Consider the following 17,550-nt stretch of genomic DNA (forward strand, 5'->3'; position numbering starts at 1 on the left):
TGGAGAAAAAGGCAAAAATGCCTGAACATGCTCCCGAACAAAGTCTAATATCTGGGAATCCGTACATGGTATTTGAAAATTTTTTAAACTGTGGGCGACAGCTGTCCCTCGTCCCCAATCATGGATATTTTCATAGCTCTATGTCATTCACAGTATAAAATATGATTTTTGAAAGAAATGGTGTCACTCATGGATTACAGGTCAAGCTCTCATTGAAAATACATGGGAGAAGGCCTACAGAAATCTACTGACTCTTGGCGATCGAGGGGTGTTTGACAGAAATCTATGAGACTTAGAACAATTTTGAAATTATTGTGTGAAAGCAGAGGCCCGGCCCTACAATCTGACCGAAAATTGTGGCTGTAGAGCGAAATTTGTGGCTGTGAGTGCCAGTTGAAACTCATTTTTCCTGTAAAAAATCCCCTCTTTCTACACTCTAGTAACTGCCATCTCCACTGTAAAGAGTGTGATTTTCTCTCAAACTTTGTGTCGCTTGGAGTCTAATTTTAGAGAAACCGTAGCAGTTATCAACAAACCGTTTTCACTTCTGAAGAGCCGACGGATTTTCCTACAAACTGAAAGTCAAACTGTGTTTCTAGGTGAAAGTATGGCGATACAGCAGAGCCTCAAAAACAGTGAATTTTGAGGATTTCTTCCGCCCCTGACTCCATTCATTCCTATGGGATTTTTCGGCTCGGTTTTTCGTTAATTACGTCGCCATAGTAACTCGAAACGCCAATAAAAGTAATAGCACACCTCACGGGACCGAGCCGGTCGTTTTGATGTATAAATTGTGGGGGTGCACGCAGCGGTTCGGGCCGCATTAATTTTGACGGAAGAAAAATAAAGATATAATAAAGAGTCCAGTTTAGAGGTGAATAGTAATAGGTGCCTGCCATGCATTGCATGGGAGGCAGTGCATTGCTTTGCAATGCACTGCTCTCCTATGCAATGCTATGGCAGGCCCCAATAAATAAAGAGACCAGTTTAGAGGTGCATAGTAATAGGTGCCTGCCATGCATTGCATGGGAGGCAGTGCATTGCGAAGCAATGCACTGCTCTCCTATGCAATGCTTGGGCAGGCCCCAATAAATAAATAAAGAGACCAGTTTAGAGGTGCATAGTAATAGGTGCCTGCCATGCATTGCATGGGAGGCAGTGCATTGCGAAGCAATGCACTGCTCTCCTATGCAATGCTTGGGCAGGCCCCAATAAATAAATAAAGAGACCAGTTTAGAGGTGCATAGTAATAGGTGCCTGCCATGCATTGCATGGGAGGCAGTGCATTGCTTCGCAATGCACTGCTCTCCTATGCAATGCTTGGGCAGGCCCCAACTAGAAAATTTCGGAAGAAATTTAGACGGGGCCTGCCTCTTGGTGCGTGCTTCTGGGACCACAAAGTTTCTCTGGCCGTTAGGTTTAGCTCCCATTAGGTTTGAGGGCAGAACTATGAAGAGCTTAAAAGAACTGTAAATTTGTGTTAGTTCAATTAAAGTCACCAAAAACTGTTTTCCATTTACCTGAAACAGGATTCAGGTTTCATTACATGAGGTTAAAACATGGCTTCAGACTTGAACCTGTCATAATAATGCATTTCAAAAACAGCTGGGAACAATAGTTTAGCAGCAATATTAATGTTCAACCAAATTCAGCATTCTACATTTACATGACTAAATGTTTTTATTAAATATTGTAGTTAAATTTTATTCTGTAGCCAAGAGTATGATTCATCTTGATGAGGAAATAAAAACTTTCTGAATCAGGATGCGTTTGTACCATGAGTTTTAATGGTAATTTACACAAGTAAATCCACTTCTTGATACTTCAGATAATTCAATTCAATTCAGTTTTATTGATATAGCGCCAATTCACAACACATGTTGTCTCAAGGCACTTCACAACGGTCAGGTTCATACATTCCAATTAATCCTAACAATTGAAATGACTGAAGTCCTTAGCGATGACAAACATTACAATTAGTTTCCTTCAGAATGGATTTGAACAATAACATTTGGTCTGACAAAGCGATACATGTAATTAGTTCAGCTCAGTGATCTCCTGCTATAATTTCTTTTGAAGCTCTTTGACTTGAGACACTTTAGTTTCCTGTTGGGATGTGATCTGCTGCTTCACATCAGAGCCTTCATGGTGAGAAGTGGAGGAAAGTTGAAAATAGCCACCTGTAAAATTCAATTGAAATAAATAAAACATTAATATACATGGTACATTTTTTGATTTATTTGATAATTAACAAATGCAGTGGAAATTAAGCTTACATAAGTCCAGAGGTTGCAGACTGTGTGCCGCAAATGCTTGATGTTTGCTCCCGCCTCGTTGACGCTCCAGCTGTTGGTCAAGTTGTTGATGGCGATGACCCGTCCCACGGCATGTTGAAAGAAACACAGACATCAAGATAAAACTTTCAAGCCTTAAGAAAAATCATCAACATTTAAAATCATGAACATGCAGATTTCTAACTACGTAGGTGACCCAGGAGGGGTCTATGTTGCAACTGCAGTAAGTTTTGAGAAAAATGTACAATCACAACTTCATTGTGTTGTTGCAAATTACCCTGAACATGTCGTGGACATACCTGGTCATGGGGCACGGAGTCCAGAAACCTTGACATAAAGAGACACAAATTACTTCAATGAGAAAAGCACACAAAATAACTTATCCTAAGCTCAGTTAATGAAAAGCAAAATGAAAGCCATATCTTTTTCTCCGTAGACTGCTTGGAAGATCAAGGCTGCCAGGTGGGTTGGGGTGTCCTGCGCTAAAAGCATGGATACATGAATAATTACAATCATGAGATTCATGTTATATTTGAAATTTAACCAACAGCTACTATAATTGCAACATACAAAATACTTTTTAGGTTCATAGTGTATCATCAGCTAGATTTTGGATACCTTGGTGACGTATGATGGGCCGCTCTGCAAATCGACCAGGTCCAGCTTCCTCCATCTCTTCTTGGAACCCTCATGAGTCATGCCGTGCGTTGCATGCTCTCAAGCCTGCAAAAACTTACTAAAACTGGGCAAAAAACAGTTCTTTCCACTCAAAGCAAATTAACATAATGGCCAAGCAAACAGAGCGGAGTGGAGAATGTCCATAGTGTGGAAAAAACTGCTCCATCAGACTGGAGCATTGGCTCATGATCAGAAAGAAAACCAAAAAAGGAAAATAAAAAGAATACTAGAGAGCTCTAGCAGGTTCTCTAGGGGAGTTAAATAAAATGTTTCAAAAATGCACTGGTCTCCAAATTAGTTCAGTGGTCGTCTGAAGTAGCTGTATTCAAGAGTAATAAGCTTCACAGCCGTTACTGGACCTGTACAGGCCGTCAGCCGACACCGCTATTCTTATTAGCTGTTAAATACATTCACTTTCTTACAATATCCCAGGGGTATCCTAGGTGACCACTCGGTGCCTCAAATGGAGTACTGTGGTCATCTCAAGTTGAAGTATTCATGAGCAATAAGCTTACAGCCGTTACTGGACCTGTACAGGCCGTCAGCCGACACCGTTATTCTTATTACCCTTTAAATACATCAACTGGATTTCCAGTATCCAAGCGAATCATTGAGGACATTTGATTCTGATTATTTGTTCTCACTTTGGTGTTTTTACCTAAGATGGAGTACCATTAAAAATGACAGGACTATTGTCCTAGTGTAATTTGTTTCCGAGCCCTCCTCTCAAGTCATGGTGAAGATGCAGCTGAAAATGAAGCCAAAATACAATATACAGGGTTGTGGTAACTGTAATAAGTCTGCAACACACCTGACTGAACACAATATTCTGGTTGCGAAATGTAAATGTGGTCAATGAGAGTCTGCCTTTCCGTTGTTGGATCCGAGATGAGTTGAGTAAATCCTTTGCTTCCAAACAACTCCTTGATTGGTTTTTTCCCCGGAGAGAGGAGGTCCTCGTTGAAGTCTCCCAATACCAGAACTGGCTGAATATCCATTGAATTCAGGCCATCCAAAAGATTTTCCATGTTTGTCAAAAACGTAGCTAGATCATAACTTGGTGGCCTGTAAACCGTGGCAATGAGGGCTGTGATCGGCGCATCCACTTTCACAACGTTGTATTCAAGATCGGTAACATTGTGAAAGTATCTCCGCTCCTGGGGTTGTAGAAGACTCCTGCAGTAAGTGGCGACTCCTCCCCCCTCTTTGGTAGACATGTCCACTCGGTTGGAATAAGAAACATGTCTGTTGCGTGAAAAGAAACAATAACCCTCCATTTGGCAACAAGCTGGAGCAGAAGATCCAAATAAATGAGTCTCGGTAAGGCATAAAATATCTGCCAATCTGAGTTCATGATGGTGTTTCATGTCCTCAGAATGAGAGATGAGACCTTCGACGTTGTGATGAATAATTCTTAAAGTTGCACTTTGATGACGTGATTGAAAATTCAAGAGGGGTCTGGCGTTTGAGAACGATGCTGTTCTCATCGAATCCATAGCTGCTCTGATATTTTCATCGGCGTAGATCTTTTTCTCATCCAAATCAATGATTTTAAGTCCTTCCAGAGAAGTTGTGCGACTGAGGGCGACGTATGCCTTTCCGTGTTCAAAAACTCTCTTCAAAGAAACAACTGCAGACTTCATGGTCATCCCTTGTACTTTGTGTGCTGTACATCCAAATGCCAACTTGATTGGAAACTGATGTCGAACAACTCCTTTTATGCTGGTTTGTTCCTCAAATCTCTCGATGTAAACAAAGTTGTCTGGTTTCCCTTTGATTTTTTTGGTGTGGCCAGCTGTGGGACTATCCAGTTTCAGTCCTATTAATTTCACGGTTCTGTTTCCATCTTTAGTCCTGGTGATGATATCTGCAATAGTGCCAAAGGTTCCATTGACAAGACCATCCTCTACGTTCAGGTTTCTTATGATCATGACTCTGATTCCCAATCCGACTTGTAGATTGTCAGGCAAATCTCGTTTCTTGGCTTTGACGCAGCTACCTAGATTTGTCATGTTTCCTGTTTTTGTATCCCTCTTGTAGTCCTCTGCCTGAACATCAACTATTACTGTTGATAAAGAAGCCACAACTGCTGCATTGTGAGCGTCCACCTCTTTGTTTGTCGCAAAAACATGCAGCACGTCCATTGGACACTCTTTGGGGTCGGTAATAGTTTGCGTTAAGAGAGATCTGTCGCCGTCGCTGAGTAAATCTGCTTTCCCTTTAACTCTAATCCGGTTCAGGAGCTCCGCAAATGCTCTGTCGTCTTTCTGTCGCATGATTTCCGTCAGACTGACCATGTGGAAATTTTCGTTCCAGATATCAAGGACGCCGGCCTCAGTGACACAAAGAGGTTTTGCTCCTCCCACTGGTGGCAGCTGGTAGAAATCTCCCACAGCCAAAACAGAAATCCCTCCAAATGGTCTTGTGTTTCCCTTAATTTGTTGAAATCTCCAGTGGACATATGAAAACAAGTCTTTGGAGATCATGGAGATTTCATCAATGATTAAGATTTCTACATTGGAAAGAACGGCTCTCACTTCATCCAGTGTATTTCCAAGTCCTTTGTATGGTGGCTTTAAGCTTTTGGGTAGCTTCAAAACTGAATGTAAAGTCTTGCCTGAGATGTTGTAAGCTGCAGTTCCAGTAAAAGCTGTGAGGAGTACCGTGGGCTGAGACATGTCACCAATATCGTGAAATCTGGGAAGCTGGCGCAAGAGCTTGGTTGCTTCCTGGTAAACACATTTGATAACATGAGACTTGCCACAGCCCGCCCCTCCAGTCAAAAAATAAAAGAACGGGTCTGGATTTTGACCCCAGACACGTTGCAGACACCAATGGCGAATGGCGTAAAACATGGACGCTTGAGTCTCATTTAAACTACGGTACATTTGTCTAATAAAATCAGGGCTCAATTTGGGTATTTCGATTGCTGGCATGGCTCCACTGTTGACATCAACTTGGTATTCTGGGACAGGGTCTTGTTCTTCACTTTCATCGATTGAGGGTCGCTCCGCTACGCATTCCAAACGGTCCAATTCAACTTCAGGAGCAAAAGTGTTCCAAGCATTGCGAACCGGTCCTTGCTTTGTCAGTTCTTCCATTATCTTGTCGATTTTCTTTCCTTCACCTTCGTATCTTTTGCGGTTCCACTCAACGTACTGTTTAACTTGCCAGCTACCACAGAGTCCATTGTCGTAAAAGGCTTTGTAAGTTGTGTGTTCCTCATTTTTCAGGTCCTCATCTCTTCTGTGTGGAAAGTACAACTTCAGAAGCCGTCTGTAAAACTTTTCTGGTCTTTTCTTCTCTGAGAAACGGGTAAATCTGATAACTGCTGGTTTGCCCATTGTTCTCTTCTGGATGTATCCGGCATCATTTAGGAGGGGGATTGCATTTCGTCCTTCAATTTGTTTTCCATAAAGGACCCTGTATTCCGACACAAATTCCGCGAGGCACATGTGTTGAAATTCTAACGTTTCAGGTCTGTTGAGATATTTTTCAGGCAATCCTGTCATCCAAACATTCTCTTCATCTGGGGCCATGTTTATCAGTTTGCTCATGGGAAGGCTCATTTTCACACAGTCTTCATCAGTTTGGATAAAAATGACACTGCGCGATGACTTTTTAAGGGATAGACTACATGTACGGGCTACTGACTCTTGAGCGCTAACTTCTCTCTGTTTTGAATAGGCCTGCATGATCTTTTTCATCTTGTCCCGTTGGTTGATATCGGACTTCTTTAGATCCTCGACAATGGATTTGAGGAACTGCGCCATTTCATGCTCTGGCTTGGCTATGTAGGACATCATGTACTCAATACAGCTGTACTCATCGATCACATACTGAATGTCCATGTTAGCATTCCAAGCACGCAGGAGATCCGGGTTGTATCCATTCACCCAGCTGTCTTTGGGATCACGCTTCATCATCACTACCATTCCAGAAGTCAGAGCATCCACATAGTGGTTGTATTCTTCTTTGGTCATCTTACAAGCCTGGAGTAATTCTGCCAAATCTTTGAAAGAAGATTTTTGATCCATCAGAAAATCCCTTATTGATTTCAGCTTCCTCTTTGCTTCTCTTTGTTGGTTTGAGATGATTATTGGCTTCGATTTTCTGGACTTCTTCTGGCCATCCTTTTGTCTGGATTGCTTAGCTTTTTCATCACAATCATTTTCAAAGTCGAATAAGAGAGGGACTGTGATTCTGGTGCGGTCCATGGGTAGTTTGGGAAATCCAAATCTGCATTGCACATTTCCTTTCTTGCATGATTTGGAATGCTTTTTGCTGTGCATTTGAACCTCCGTTACAATTTTGTGGAGCTCAGGGTCTGTGGTTTCATCGGGCAACTGACAGGATATGTAACGGTCGATGAAATTGATGACTTGGTCACAACATGAGGGATCCTCCATCTCAGGTGCATCCTTAATCCATATCACAGAATGTATATGCGGGGAACCCCTTGCTTGAAATTCCACACGATAAAAGTAATCCTCAACTGGTCCGATGGGCTGCGCAGGGGACAAAATGAGATCTGTGAAGAGAGCATCCACCCTCTTGGAGAACATTCTCATCACAGTAACAGGGTTGCTCCTAAGAATGTCACACTTGGTGTTCCAGTCGAGCTCTGAGAAGTTGACCTGCTCTCCGTGTTGAGCTTTGATGGCCTCAATGACTTCCGGCCATCTCATTTCAGCAGCAGAGAAGGTACAAAAGAAGGTTGGCTTTCCCAGCTGCCTCACCATGGCGTGCAAATCGCGCAAACCTTTCTCCCAATAAGCTGGAGTTCCTCTTAGGGGTTGCATAAAACGAGTGGCCTCTTTATTTTGGATTAGTTTTTCTAACTCTTCTTTGTCCTGTAGCATCTTGCTGGAAATGTTGTGTCCTTCTTTGCTCCGGGCTTTGCCTTTTCTTGACTGAATCGACATGCTGTTGTTGGCCATATGAGTCTCAGTAACAAACTGAGCAAAGAAAAGATAACTCTGGTCTTTGGCAAATCGAGTGTCTACAGAGAAAAGCCTGACATTGAAATACATACTTGGTGACAGTATAACTCGTCTGGCTTCGTCTAACGTGTTTTGGCCAGTGGGGAACTGCACAGGAAAAGCCTTGGCTTCCAGCCTTGGAACAGTAAAGAAGCCAACGGGTTTGTTTCCTTGGGCGGGAGCGACACTAAAAATTCCATCTCCATAGGAGAGCACTTCCTGTGCTATGTCAGGTGGCTGCATACAAGTGTCCAAGATCAGACCCGGTCGAAGAGCCTGATGTTCTTCCCCTATGTGGTCAGGTTGGTCTGTGACTGCATCCTCTGCTTGGGTTTCTGATTCCTCAACAGGTTGGTCGTCCTGGAAATCCTCAAATGTTGCACTTTCATTTATATTTACATCCTTGTAATCCGGGTGGGTCTCTTTAAGCTTTCTCAGTGCAGCCAAAACATTTTCCATGTTTACTGTGTAAAAGTATTGGTATCCTTTGTATTTAATTTTCCTCTTCAGCTTAACCTGTAAAAGCTGTGCTTCTGTGCTGGGCCTGGGAAGACAGTTCACGATTGTTTCCATTTCTGAAGGTACACAAACAACAGCTCCATGAATTGCTCTCTGCTGTCCTTTGGGCAATGAAACAATCTTGGCAAAAGGCAGTATTTTTGCAATCAATTGCCTCTCAAGTACATTCAATAGGGAAAGCTCTGTGGGAATCGGTGCCAAGTCCAGGTGATTGGCAGCAGCGATTGATGGCATCTTTCCTCTGGTTACGTAGCTGTCACATGTGTAGCAGATCCACTCCTGAGTCCTCTCTTTGGGTACAGAACACGGGGCGGAGCATGCAGAGTCACACATGTGAACATACGTACCTGTCAGGCATTCAGCCTCCACACGAATGTTCTTGGTATATTTGGCTCTGTTACAATGCTTGACTTGACTCGGGAAAAGAGCTCTGTGACAAACCGTGCAGACATGTGTTGGTCCAAGTTGAATTTTCTCTTGAAATTTCAGAATTGCAGCTTTCATTTCGTTGCTGATCAGAGGCTGTGGAGTTCCTTGGAGAAAGTCTAAAGTCCTTCTGTATTTTCGCCTGATTCTCATTGCACACTGCAGCATTGTATTTTGAGAAAGCTTCTTCTTTGATAGCCTTAGTCTCCTGTTGACAGCACATTTTTTATTATGTTGCACCCGGAACTGTAACTTGCTGTACATTTTCTTCATATACGTCCTCATAAATGTTTTTTGTCTGGCTGTGAAGTTGGGTTTGTTGCTGTACCTTTCCTTTATATAGTTCTTCATAAATGTTTTTTGTCTGGCTGTGAAGTTGGGATCGTTGCTGTACCTTTCCTTTATATAGTTCTTCATAAATGTTTTTTGTCTGGCTTTGTAGTTGGGATCGTTGCTGTATCTTTCCTTCACATATTCCATTAGTCTCCTTCGGTAAGCAACATCACGCTTGTATCTAGCAGTTAACTGGATCTTCCTCTCTACATGTTGAAGAAGATATGCTTGTTTCATTGCCCGTAGTTTTTTTACCTTATATGTAGGCGATGTATCATATTTTTCTTTCTCAGATGTTCTTTGTTTCATTTTTTTAACTACATCCTGTCCCAGCTGTGCTTTGATCCTGTCTCTTACTTTTATTCTCCTGGCTTTTGGCAATTTGGACACATCTGGCACCGTTGGGACAATTTCCTCTAATATGTGGCCAACTTCAACAAGCCAAGCTGGCATTTCCTCTTCATCCTCTTCATCAGAAGCGCTCTCTGGTTTCTTAGCACCTGGGCTTGCTTGTGTGGATCCAGGTGAAATATTCAGATTGCTCAAGGCTGGAGGAGGGGCATCACCAATGTCGTCGCTGACAAACGATACTGGTACAAACTCATACGTGGCATTGGGGCCACGGATCTGAAAGAGTTTGCACAGATGTTCAACCATGAGCGTTAGGTTGCTAAAGGTCATGACCACTGCAGTTCCGTTAGGATGGGGCAGGCCTGCTGAGTTTCTGGAGTGAGAATCAAAAACTCCAAACCTACCGTCTCTGTCCCGGAAAACTGCAATGCACTCTGGAGTCACCAAAAGAAAAGCATGGGTGACATTTTCAGATAGGCACTCTAGTTGTGAGGCAAGAGGCAATCCCATTCGCCCTGATCTTTGAGGGCTATCATTCTGACACAAAACACGACCAACTCTGACACCCGTTGTGTGTACAGAGTAGATGTTACCGTCTGTCAGTACTTGTTGGGGCATCTCTTCAACTGTCAAGTGATTATCAACAAATCTCCCGTCCAACATGAGCTGCTGTTTAATGCCAACATAAAGTGCATCTCCTTGCTCAAGTACTCTGTCAAGTAACACTGTGTCAAACTGCAACCCCTCACTGTGGTACGCTAAAAATGTCAGAGCCATACAGGTGCACTGGTGATTACGGGAAAATGTACCGTATCTGTAGTCAGCCTGGCAATGTGTGGCTCTCACAGTCTGGACAGGCGGACCGCTGGCACAGGGTTCCAACGAAGAAGCCTGAATCATAATCAGAAAATGGCATAAATTTAGCATTTTTACATACATTTTTTGGCTCATAAGTTAATAAATTTAAAATATACAACTGTATTAAACAAAAACTGTTAACAGGTCAAGTTTAGTTTCCAGGATGTAGATATTCAAAATATTTGACATTACAACAGTAGATTATTCATGAAAGTTACCTGGCAGCTGTCATCCCTGACATGGTCCTCCAGAGGCGCGGGAGAGGACTCGGCAGGGGCATCAACCTGCAACGTGGGGGTGGCTCTCCTGGGCTGGCGACGGGCTGGCCTGGACCTCTCAGTCGGAGCTCCCTCCACCTGAAATCAACAGGAGCTTTAAATTTGGTGGAAAGTACAGAAGATGCACACAACTCTATATCTTGAGGTGTCTGATTTAGGCTCTGTTGCAAATATATTTTAAATAATTTAAAACAACTTACATCCACTACTATTCAACTATTGAAACTACTTTAAAACACAGAAAACAGTTTGAAATGCTTTCTGTACCAGAAACCAGGCAAGTGTCTCACAACACCGGCTTCAGTAGTTTTTGTTGATTTTGGTGCCGCCGTTTAAAAGGTTAATAAAGTTTAGTTTCCAGTATTTACATATTTAAAATATTTGACATTACAACAGTAGATTATTCATGAAAGTTACCTGGCAGCTGTCATCCCTAACATGGTCCTCCAGAGGCGCGGGAGAGGACTCGGCGGGGGGCGTCAACCTCGTGGGGGCGGCTCTCCTGGGCTGGCGACGGGCTGGCCTGGTCCTCTCAGTCGGAGCTCCCTCCACCTGAAATCAACAGGAGCTTTGAGTTTAGTGGAAAGTACAGAAGATGCACCAAACATCTTGAGGTATCTGTGATTTAGGCTCTGTCTACAACATGTTCTGTTGCAAATATAATTTAAAACAACTTACATCCACTACTATTCAACTTTAAAACACAGAAAACAGTTTGAAATCCTTTCTGTAATGATAGATCAAAGGTTAAAATAGTTTCAGACCTGCAGCTCCTCCGGTCTCGGCTTGGAGGGATCGGGTCGTGGACGACGTCTCACACTGGCTTTCTAAATAAAAGACAAAACAAATGCAATGAAATGACTGACAGACCATTTGTAGCACATCAAATTTAAAATGAGCATCCAAAAATACCTTCTTCCCCTTCAGAGCACGCGTCGGTAACGGAGCGTCACGGCCAGACGCAGGAACGATCCGGTCCATCTCCTCCAGCACCGTTGGGCTGAACCACACAGGATTCGGGGGAATGGTCGAGTCCAGCAGGTCTCCCTTTAAAATAGAAAATAAATAAATAAAAATGCTTAAAATGTTTTCATTCCTTCACTGAGGGAACACACAATGTTCAGATTTCAGGTGAAGCAAAACGTACCTGTTGGTCAACCATCCTCCCAGTGATGTGCGGAGAGCCATCACCCCTCTGGACCTGGCGCGACGTCTGTATTGATTAGAAGATTTACAATGCTTACACATTCCCTAAAACAATGCTTACGTTTTATTAAAAAATCAAGTATGCATTACTTACCCTCTGGCCACCACGGACAACAGTCCAAGCGAAAGGGTCCGAAGGACGCGGAGCTGGAACCTCGCCGACCACAACCAGCCTGGGGGGGGGACGTCTCACCACGGGGGAAGGAGGCGTCACAGGAGCAGGAGGCGGAGGCCTAGGGGGGGAACGTCTCACCACGGGGGAAGGAGGCGTCACAGGAGCAGGAGGTGGAGCTGGAGATGTCGGTGCACTTAACTCAAGTTGCGTGTAGGACGCATCCCACAGCAACTGAGCAAGGACCTCCATCCCAGGATGGTCGCTCAGGTGAACCTGCAACACACAAGTCAAATAACACATTCAATCATGAACATTAAGCACTAGTAACATTTTGATAGCAACAAATATAAAAAATTCAACTTACGCCATCCCTGCTCCACATGTCCAAGCAGCTCCGCGGGAAATGTTCAACTACCGAGAGGTAGCGAACATCTGAAGGAGAGAGGAAGACAACAGTCATTCTTAATGCCGCTCAGACTAACACTGTAGTGATTTAATGATAGAGAGACACCTAGCACTAGTCTGTTTTTCACCAATTTTGTGTTAATTCCAACTTTGATTGGCAGTGAGCTGACAACACATTAGGAACATTAACCCAATTCCACAAACTAAAATTTCAGTATAAAAATAAATCGTGTAACATCACTTACTTCTCCGAGCAGCCACACGGTGGTACTCCTGCCGGAGCAGCTGTTGGTGGTCTTCCTCCACGGTTAGACGTGGAGGAAAGTCCACAACAACCACCTGTATGATTGAATCAAAGTAAATAACACAAATTAACATACATTTATATATATATATATATATATATATTTTTTTTTTTTTGAACAAATTCAGTGAATATTAGACTTACATTAGGGCAGAGGTTGCCGACGGCGAGCAGCAGCCCCTCGAAGTCCGCGCCCGACTGCTGCACGGTCCTTCTGGCTTCCAAGTTGTTGCCGGGTGCCAGAAGACAGACTACCTCGGGGGTCCGAGGCAGAACTGCTCCCAGCACCTCACGCCTCAACTCGTCCGCCGAGGCCCCGGGGGTTGCAAGAAACCCAAAGGAGAGGTTGCCCTCTGGCATGGAGACAAACTCATCAACGTAAGCACGCAGATGGGAGTCACCAACCAAAAGAACAAACTAAAAAAGAAATAAAGAAAAAAGATGAACATGATATGATTAGGTTTTGACTGTACACTGATAATGAAGTATAAGGTGGGACAGAAACAACATACCCTCTTCTCCGGGACCGCGGCTGGCAGGACCAACTTGTGACTACGGTAAGTCACAGGGGAAAACGGCCACTTCACGACGCGATGGCGACGCCCCGTCCCACGGCCTATAGAGAGACAAACATACAGTTCAAAATCAAATATCACTGAATTGAGAATTGAACATATTCTACAAAATAACTTAATGTACATACGTGACACAAGAGAGGTCAATGGCCTACGGGGCTCCTCCTGGCAAACCACCTGGCCCGGGGACTCCAGCAGTCGGGACATCTGAGAACAAATAAAAATTTAATGACTAAATAAAACCAAACAAATGATCCAAAACTTAGTTACTGAACAGTAAACTACAGCTTTACCTTCTTCTCCGGAGACTGGGTGGGGGTCCAAGCCTGCGCGGTGGGTGGGGATGTCCTGGGCTGCAAACACAGGCATAATTACAACCATGTTGAAAGCACAAAAGTACCAACAACTACTGTTATACTAGGAAAAAACTAAACTATTACGGTTTATAACTCAAGATACCTTGGCGACGTCCGGCTGGCTGCTCTGCAGGTCCTCCTGGTCCAGGGTCCTCCATCTCTTCTTGGCGGCTTCAGAGCGTCGTCCCTTGCGTGGCATCCTGGTGGACAGAGAGAAAAACAGAAGAAAACTGGGGGAGAAAAAACCGGTTATCTAGACCAAAGCAACAGAGAAAATACAAACTGTAAAATGTATTTAAATATGTTCCAAATGAATGAAACAGTGTTTGTAGGAAGATAGTGAGTGAATGTGTGTGTGTGTGAGTGAAAGTGTGTGTGTTAGTGAATATTATGTGTAGGTTTGTAAATAAAATGTCTGTTGTGTCTGAATATGTTTATCTAGTCAGTGTGTTGTTTTCTGATTGAGATGTAACAGTAGTGTAGATGATTGAAGGTGGGTGTAGTGAAGCACAGGTGAAGATCACAGCTGGCAGCACTGGAAAACTTCCAAATTGCAAAGTCTCGCACAAGTGAAAAGCTGTAATAAAAAGCAAAAATAATATCCATTAAAAACAATATTATTCAAAATATTCAGTTCCAAAATATATTTAAAACCAGGGCTAAAGCTAAAAATTGCTCATTAATGCTCTTAAAGTACCAATATCATGTTCAAACATCAACACATTTCATAACCCTGGTCATAATTGATAAAATATGATAACTGAATATAAGGCAAATGAAACAATATGGAACAAATACTGAATGGCAAGTCAACATAGTATAATAATTGTCAACAGATATGAAGACTTGCAAACAATCAGGCAGCAAATTACAAGTAGTCATATGGTTGATTTAAAATATTCCTCATGATCTCTGTGATAAAATAGCAACAAACTTAATACTTTAGTGATACATTTCTGTCTTTATTGTTAAAATAAAATCAGCATAAAACTATTTAGATCCGTCTCTTCTACTAATGTGCAGTTCCACACAAAGACAGAACCAGCATTACATTGATCCACGTTTTCACCATCAGAAACAAAGCTTCACTGCAGAGCAGACAGTAAACAATGCATGTTTGTGCTGGTTTGTAACACATGGTGGCTCAACAAAGGAATTGCAGACACAATGAAAGCTCAAACAACGATATATTTTATATGTTGGACTAGCAGCAGTCCAGTTTGGGCAAAAACATGTAAACGGACATATGAGAGCAAAATAGCTTTATAAAGTAGATGGGTAAATCTCCCCAAAACATGTTGGAGCTTTTCAGGACATGCAGAGCTCCTTTGAGACACAGCACACTCTCTGAGGAGTAAACAGGGACTGATTTAAGATCGTTTTTTTTTTTTTTACCTCATTATACCTCAGCAATTCACTTTAAACCCCACCAAAAATATGAACTCCATAGAGAATATTAATAAAAGCCCTTGCCTTTATTCTATACCTTACTGTGTTTATGTAAATCAAATACAAAGCAAACAGTGAGATGCTATCCGGTTAGCATATATACAAGCCAAAAACGAACTTTTCATGACAACAAAACCTATAAAAACTCACTAGCTGTATATAAACACGCATCAGGTTTAACAATCCTAACCATATTAAATCATATTTCACCGTGATAAAGCAGCTAAACACGATATTTTACAGAGAAAGGACAAAGAAGTGTTACCTAGACCGGAGCAGACTCGCAATGATAACAGTGAGATGCTATCCAGTTAGCATATATACAAGCCAAAAACGAACTTTTCTTGACAACAAAACCTATAAAAAGTCACTAGCTTTATATAAACACGCATCAGGTTTAACAATCCTAACCATTTTAAATCATATTTCACCGTGATAAAGCAGCTAAACACGATATTTTACAGAGAAAGGACAAAGAAGTGTTACCTAGACCGGAGCAGACTCGCAATGATAACAGTGAGATGCTATCCAGTTAGCATATATACAAGCCAAAAACGAACTTTTCTTGACAACAAAACCTCTAAAAAGTCACTAGCTTTATATAAACAGGCATCAGGTTTAACAATCCTAACCATTTTAAATCATATTTCACCGTGATAAAGCAGCTAAACACGATATTTTACAGAGAAAACACACAGACGTCTTACCTAGACCGGAGCAGACTCAGAAGGGGGAAGATTCCAGAAGCTTGACCGGGACATAGCGCAGCATCAGCCAATCAGAGAGCGACATCTGGGAAGATTCCAGAAGCTTGACCGGGACATAGCGCAGCATCAGCCAATCAGAGAGCGACATCTGTCAGGGCTGTAAAGTTGTTGATGGATTTAACTTTTCAAAAAACTAATTTAAAAATTAAATAAAGTGTAATAAAATCTTTATAGGAAATAAATAAACTTTAAGACATTATAAAAACGAAAAAAAAAACGTTTTTTTTTTATAGATTGAGCCAGTGTGTTTACCCAGCTAGAGCTCATGATGTCACAGACATGAGTACAACATTACATGGTCTAAAATCACACCTAAATGCTTCTGGTATTTAATGGATCTCCTACAAAACTGATGCTCTGTACTTATTTTAAATGTAGATTTGTAGTTTGTAATTAACAGTGTGCTCCTCTTTTTAATCCATGCAGAAATATCAGCTCCAATTACTGATTGTTACTTTCATCCTCTTGAAGGATACCAGAATCATAAATATTATTTCTCAGTTAAACTTGCCTAGGCAAACTCCGGTCTCAGAACGCAGTCAATCAGCTGAGGTGCTGCAGTGATTTATTAGGGCTGGGGCTAGGGGGGGCTTTTTGTGCTAACAATGCATGGAGTTGTATTTGAGTGTGTGCTATATTATGAAAAAATAATTTGTATGTGAGTCAGCCTCATGTTTGATCATTAAGACACATAAAGACCTTTGAACAACCAACAGTTGTTTGTGTGTTGGTTCTATTGTGATAAAAGGATCAAAAAAGTTGTGAATGTGTCCATACAGACCCAAAATAAAATCCAATGTGCCTATTAGATTCATCTTTTGGAGACCAAAAGTCATGTGCATATGAATGTGTGTGAATGTGATGCAGCTAATTGTAAAGCTAAGACAGAGTTCACCAAAACAAAACCATCCAACTGGATCTTTCTCTCTACTGGTTCTCATGGGCATTTAATTCAAATTCAGTTCCAAATCAAAAATACTTTATTGATCCCAAATAGAAATAAAATGTTGCTGACACTCATATGAATTTAGATTTTTTTTTTAAGTCTCTGTTGTGTGGATCAGAGGTCAATGGGTTCCTTTCCACTGCTCTGTCTCTGTGAGAGTGGATGTCATAGTGTATCGCTGTGTCTGTGTGTTAGAGACAGGGCTTTTATCAAGACTAAAATTTTAAGTAGAAGCTGGTACACTGACAGTGACTGCATGCAATGATGTTCAGTGTAAAATAAAAAGGCTTTTCTTTTGTAGAGTATGTGTAGGCCTTATTTTGAAATTCCAGTTTGGTTACCAATAAATGTTGTTTTAATCTTATTAGTCAAATGGAACCTTCACCTCCTTCTAATATACAATTGTTTTTTAACTTAAAAGGTCTACAGTAGCTATGGAACATTGAGGGTTTTATTAATAGATTAATTTTAAAAGGCCACTGTCTTATTTTGAAAGTCCAGTGTAGTTGTCAGTTATGGCTGGCTTGAATGTGATCAGTCATGGCAGCTTCTGGCCTAAGGTCATGCTCAGAGCCACTCTTTGTCAGAGGAAACTTAAGTTCACTGGCAGCTGTGTTCTGTTGCTTTGGTAATGAATGAGACCCAACAGCTGTGTGATTGACTGCTCAGACCTTCGAACTTCATGTCTGCCCCATTGATTCAGCAGGA

General features: G+C 42.0%; 2 protein-coding genes across 4 annotated transcripts; both read right to left on the minus strand.

Annotated features, from left to right (window-relative positions):
• Positions 1-1,765: 1,765 nt before the first annotated feature.
• LOC124865234 lies at positions 1,766-6,577 on the minus strand. 3 transcript variants are annotated; one of them, XM_047360191.1, is made up of 5 exons: positions 2,913-3,707; positions 2,717-2,776; positions 2,572-2,627; positions 2,277-2,387; positions 1,766-2,180 (listed from the first exon to the last, which is right to left on the minus strand). In XM_047360191.1, exons 1-5 carry the CDS (start codon positions 2,965-2,967, stop codon positions 2,130-2,132), a joined length of 333 nt encoding a protein of 110 aa, XP_047216147.1. In that variant the 5' UTR covers positions 2,968-3,707; the 3' UTR covers positions 1,766-2,129. The 3 variants fall into 3 exon arrangements, 2 of the variants coding, with proteins under 2 accessions (XP_047216147.1, XP_047216148.1); XM_047360192.1 differs by having other exon boundaries at positions 2,594-2,627; positions 2,913-3,706; XR_007037515.1 differs by lacking the exons at positions 1,766-2,180; positions 2,277-2,387; positions 2,572-2,627 and having other exon boundaries at positions 2,731-2,776; positions 2,913-6,577.
• On the minus strand, positions 6,575-16,041 carry LOC124865233 (the record flags this gene model as incomplete). The annotated part of the gene is made up of 14 exons (XM_047360190.1): positions 15,837-16,041; positions 13,784-14,257; positions 13,618-13,677; positions 13,453-13,531; positions 13,262-13,365; positions 12,894-13,166; positions 12,691-12,784; positions 12,405-12,472; positions 12,020-12,313; positions 11,867-11,932; positions 11,632-11,766; positions 11,484-11,546; positions 10,660-10,797; positions 6,575-10,474 (listed from the first exon to the last, which is right to left on the minus strand). Coding segments are annotated over exons 2-14 (5,370 nt in total), but the record flags the coding sequence as incomplete, so codon positions are not given.
• Between the last annotated feature and the right edge of the window lie 1,509 nt (positions 16,042-17,550).

This window comes from Girardinichthys multiradiatus, unplaced genomic scaffold (assembly GCF_021462225.1).
Source record: "Girardinichthys multiradiatus isolate DD_20200921_A unplaced genomic scaffold, DD_fGirMul_XY1 scaffold_51, whole genome shotgun sequence".
Classification (NCBI taxonomy): domain Eukaryota; kingdom Metazoa; phylum Chordata; class Actinopteri; order Cyprinodontiformes; family Goodeidae; genus Girardinichthys; species Girardinichthys multiradiatus.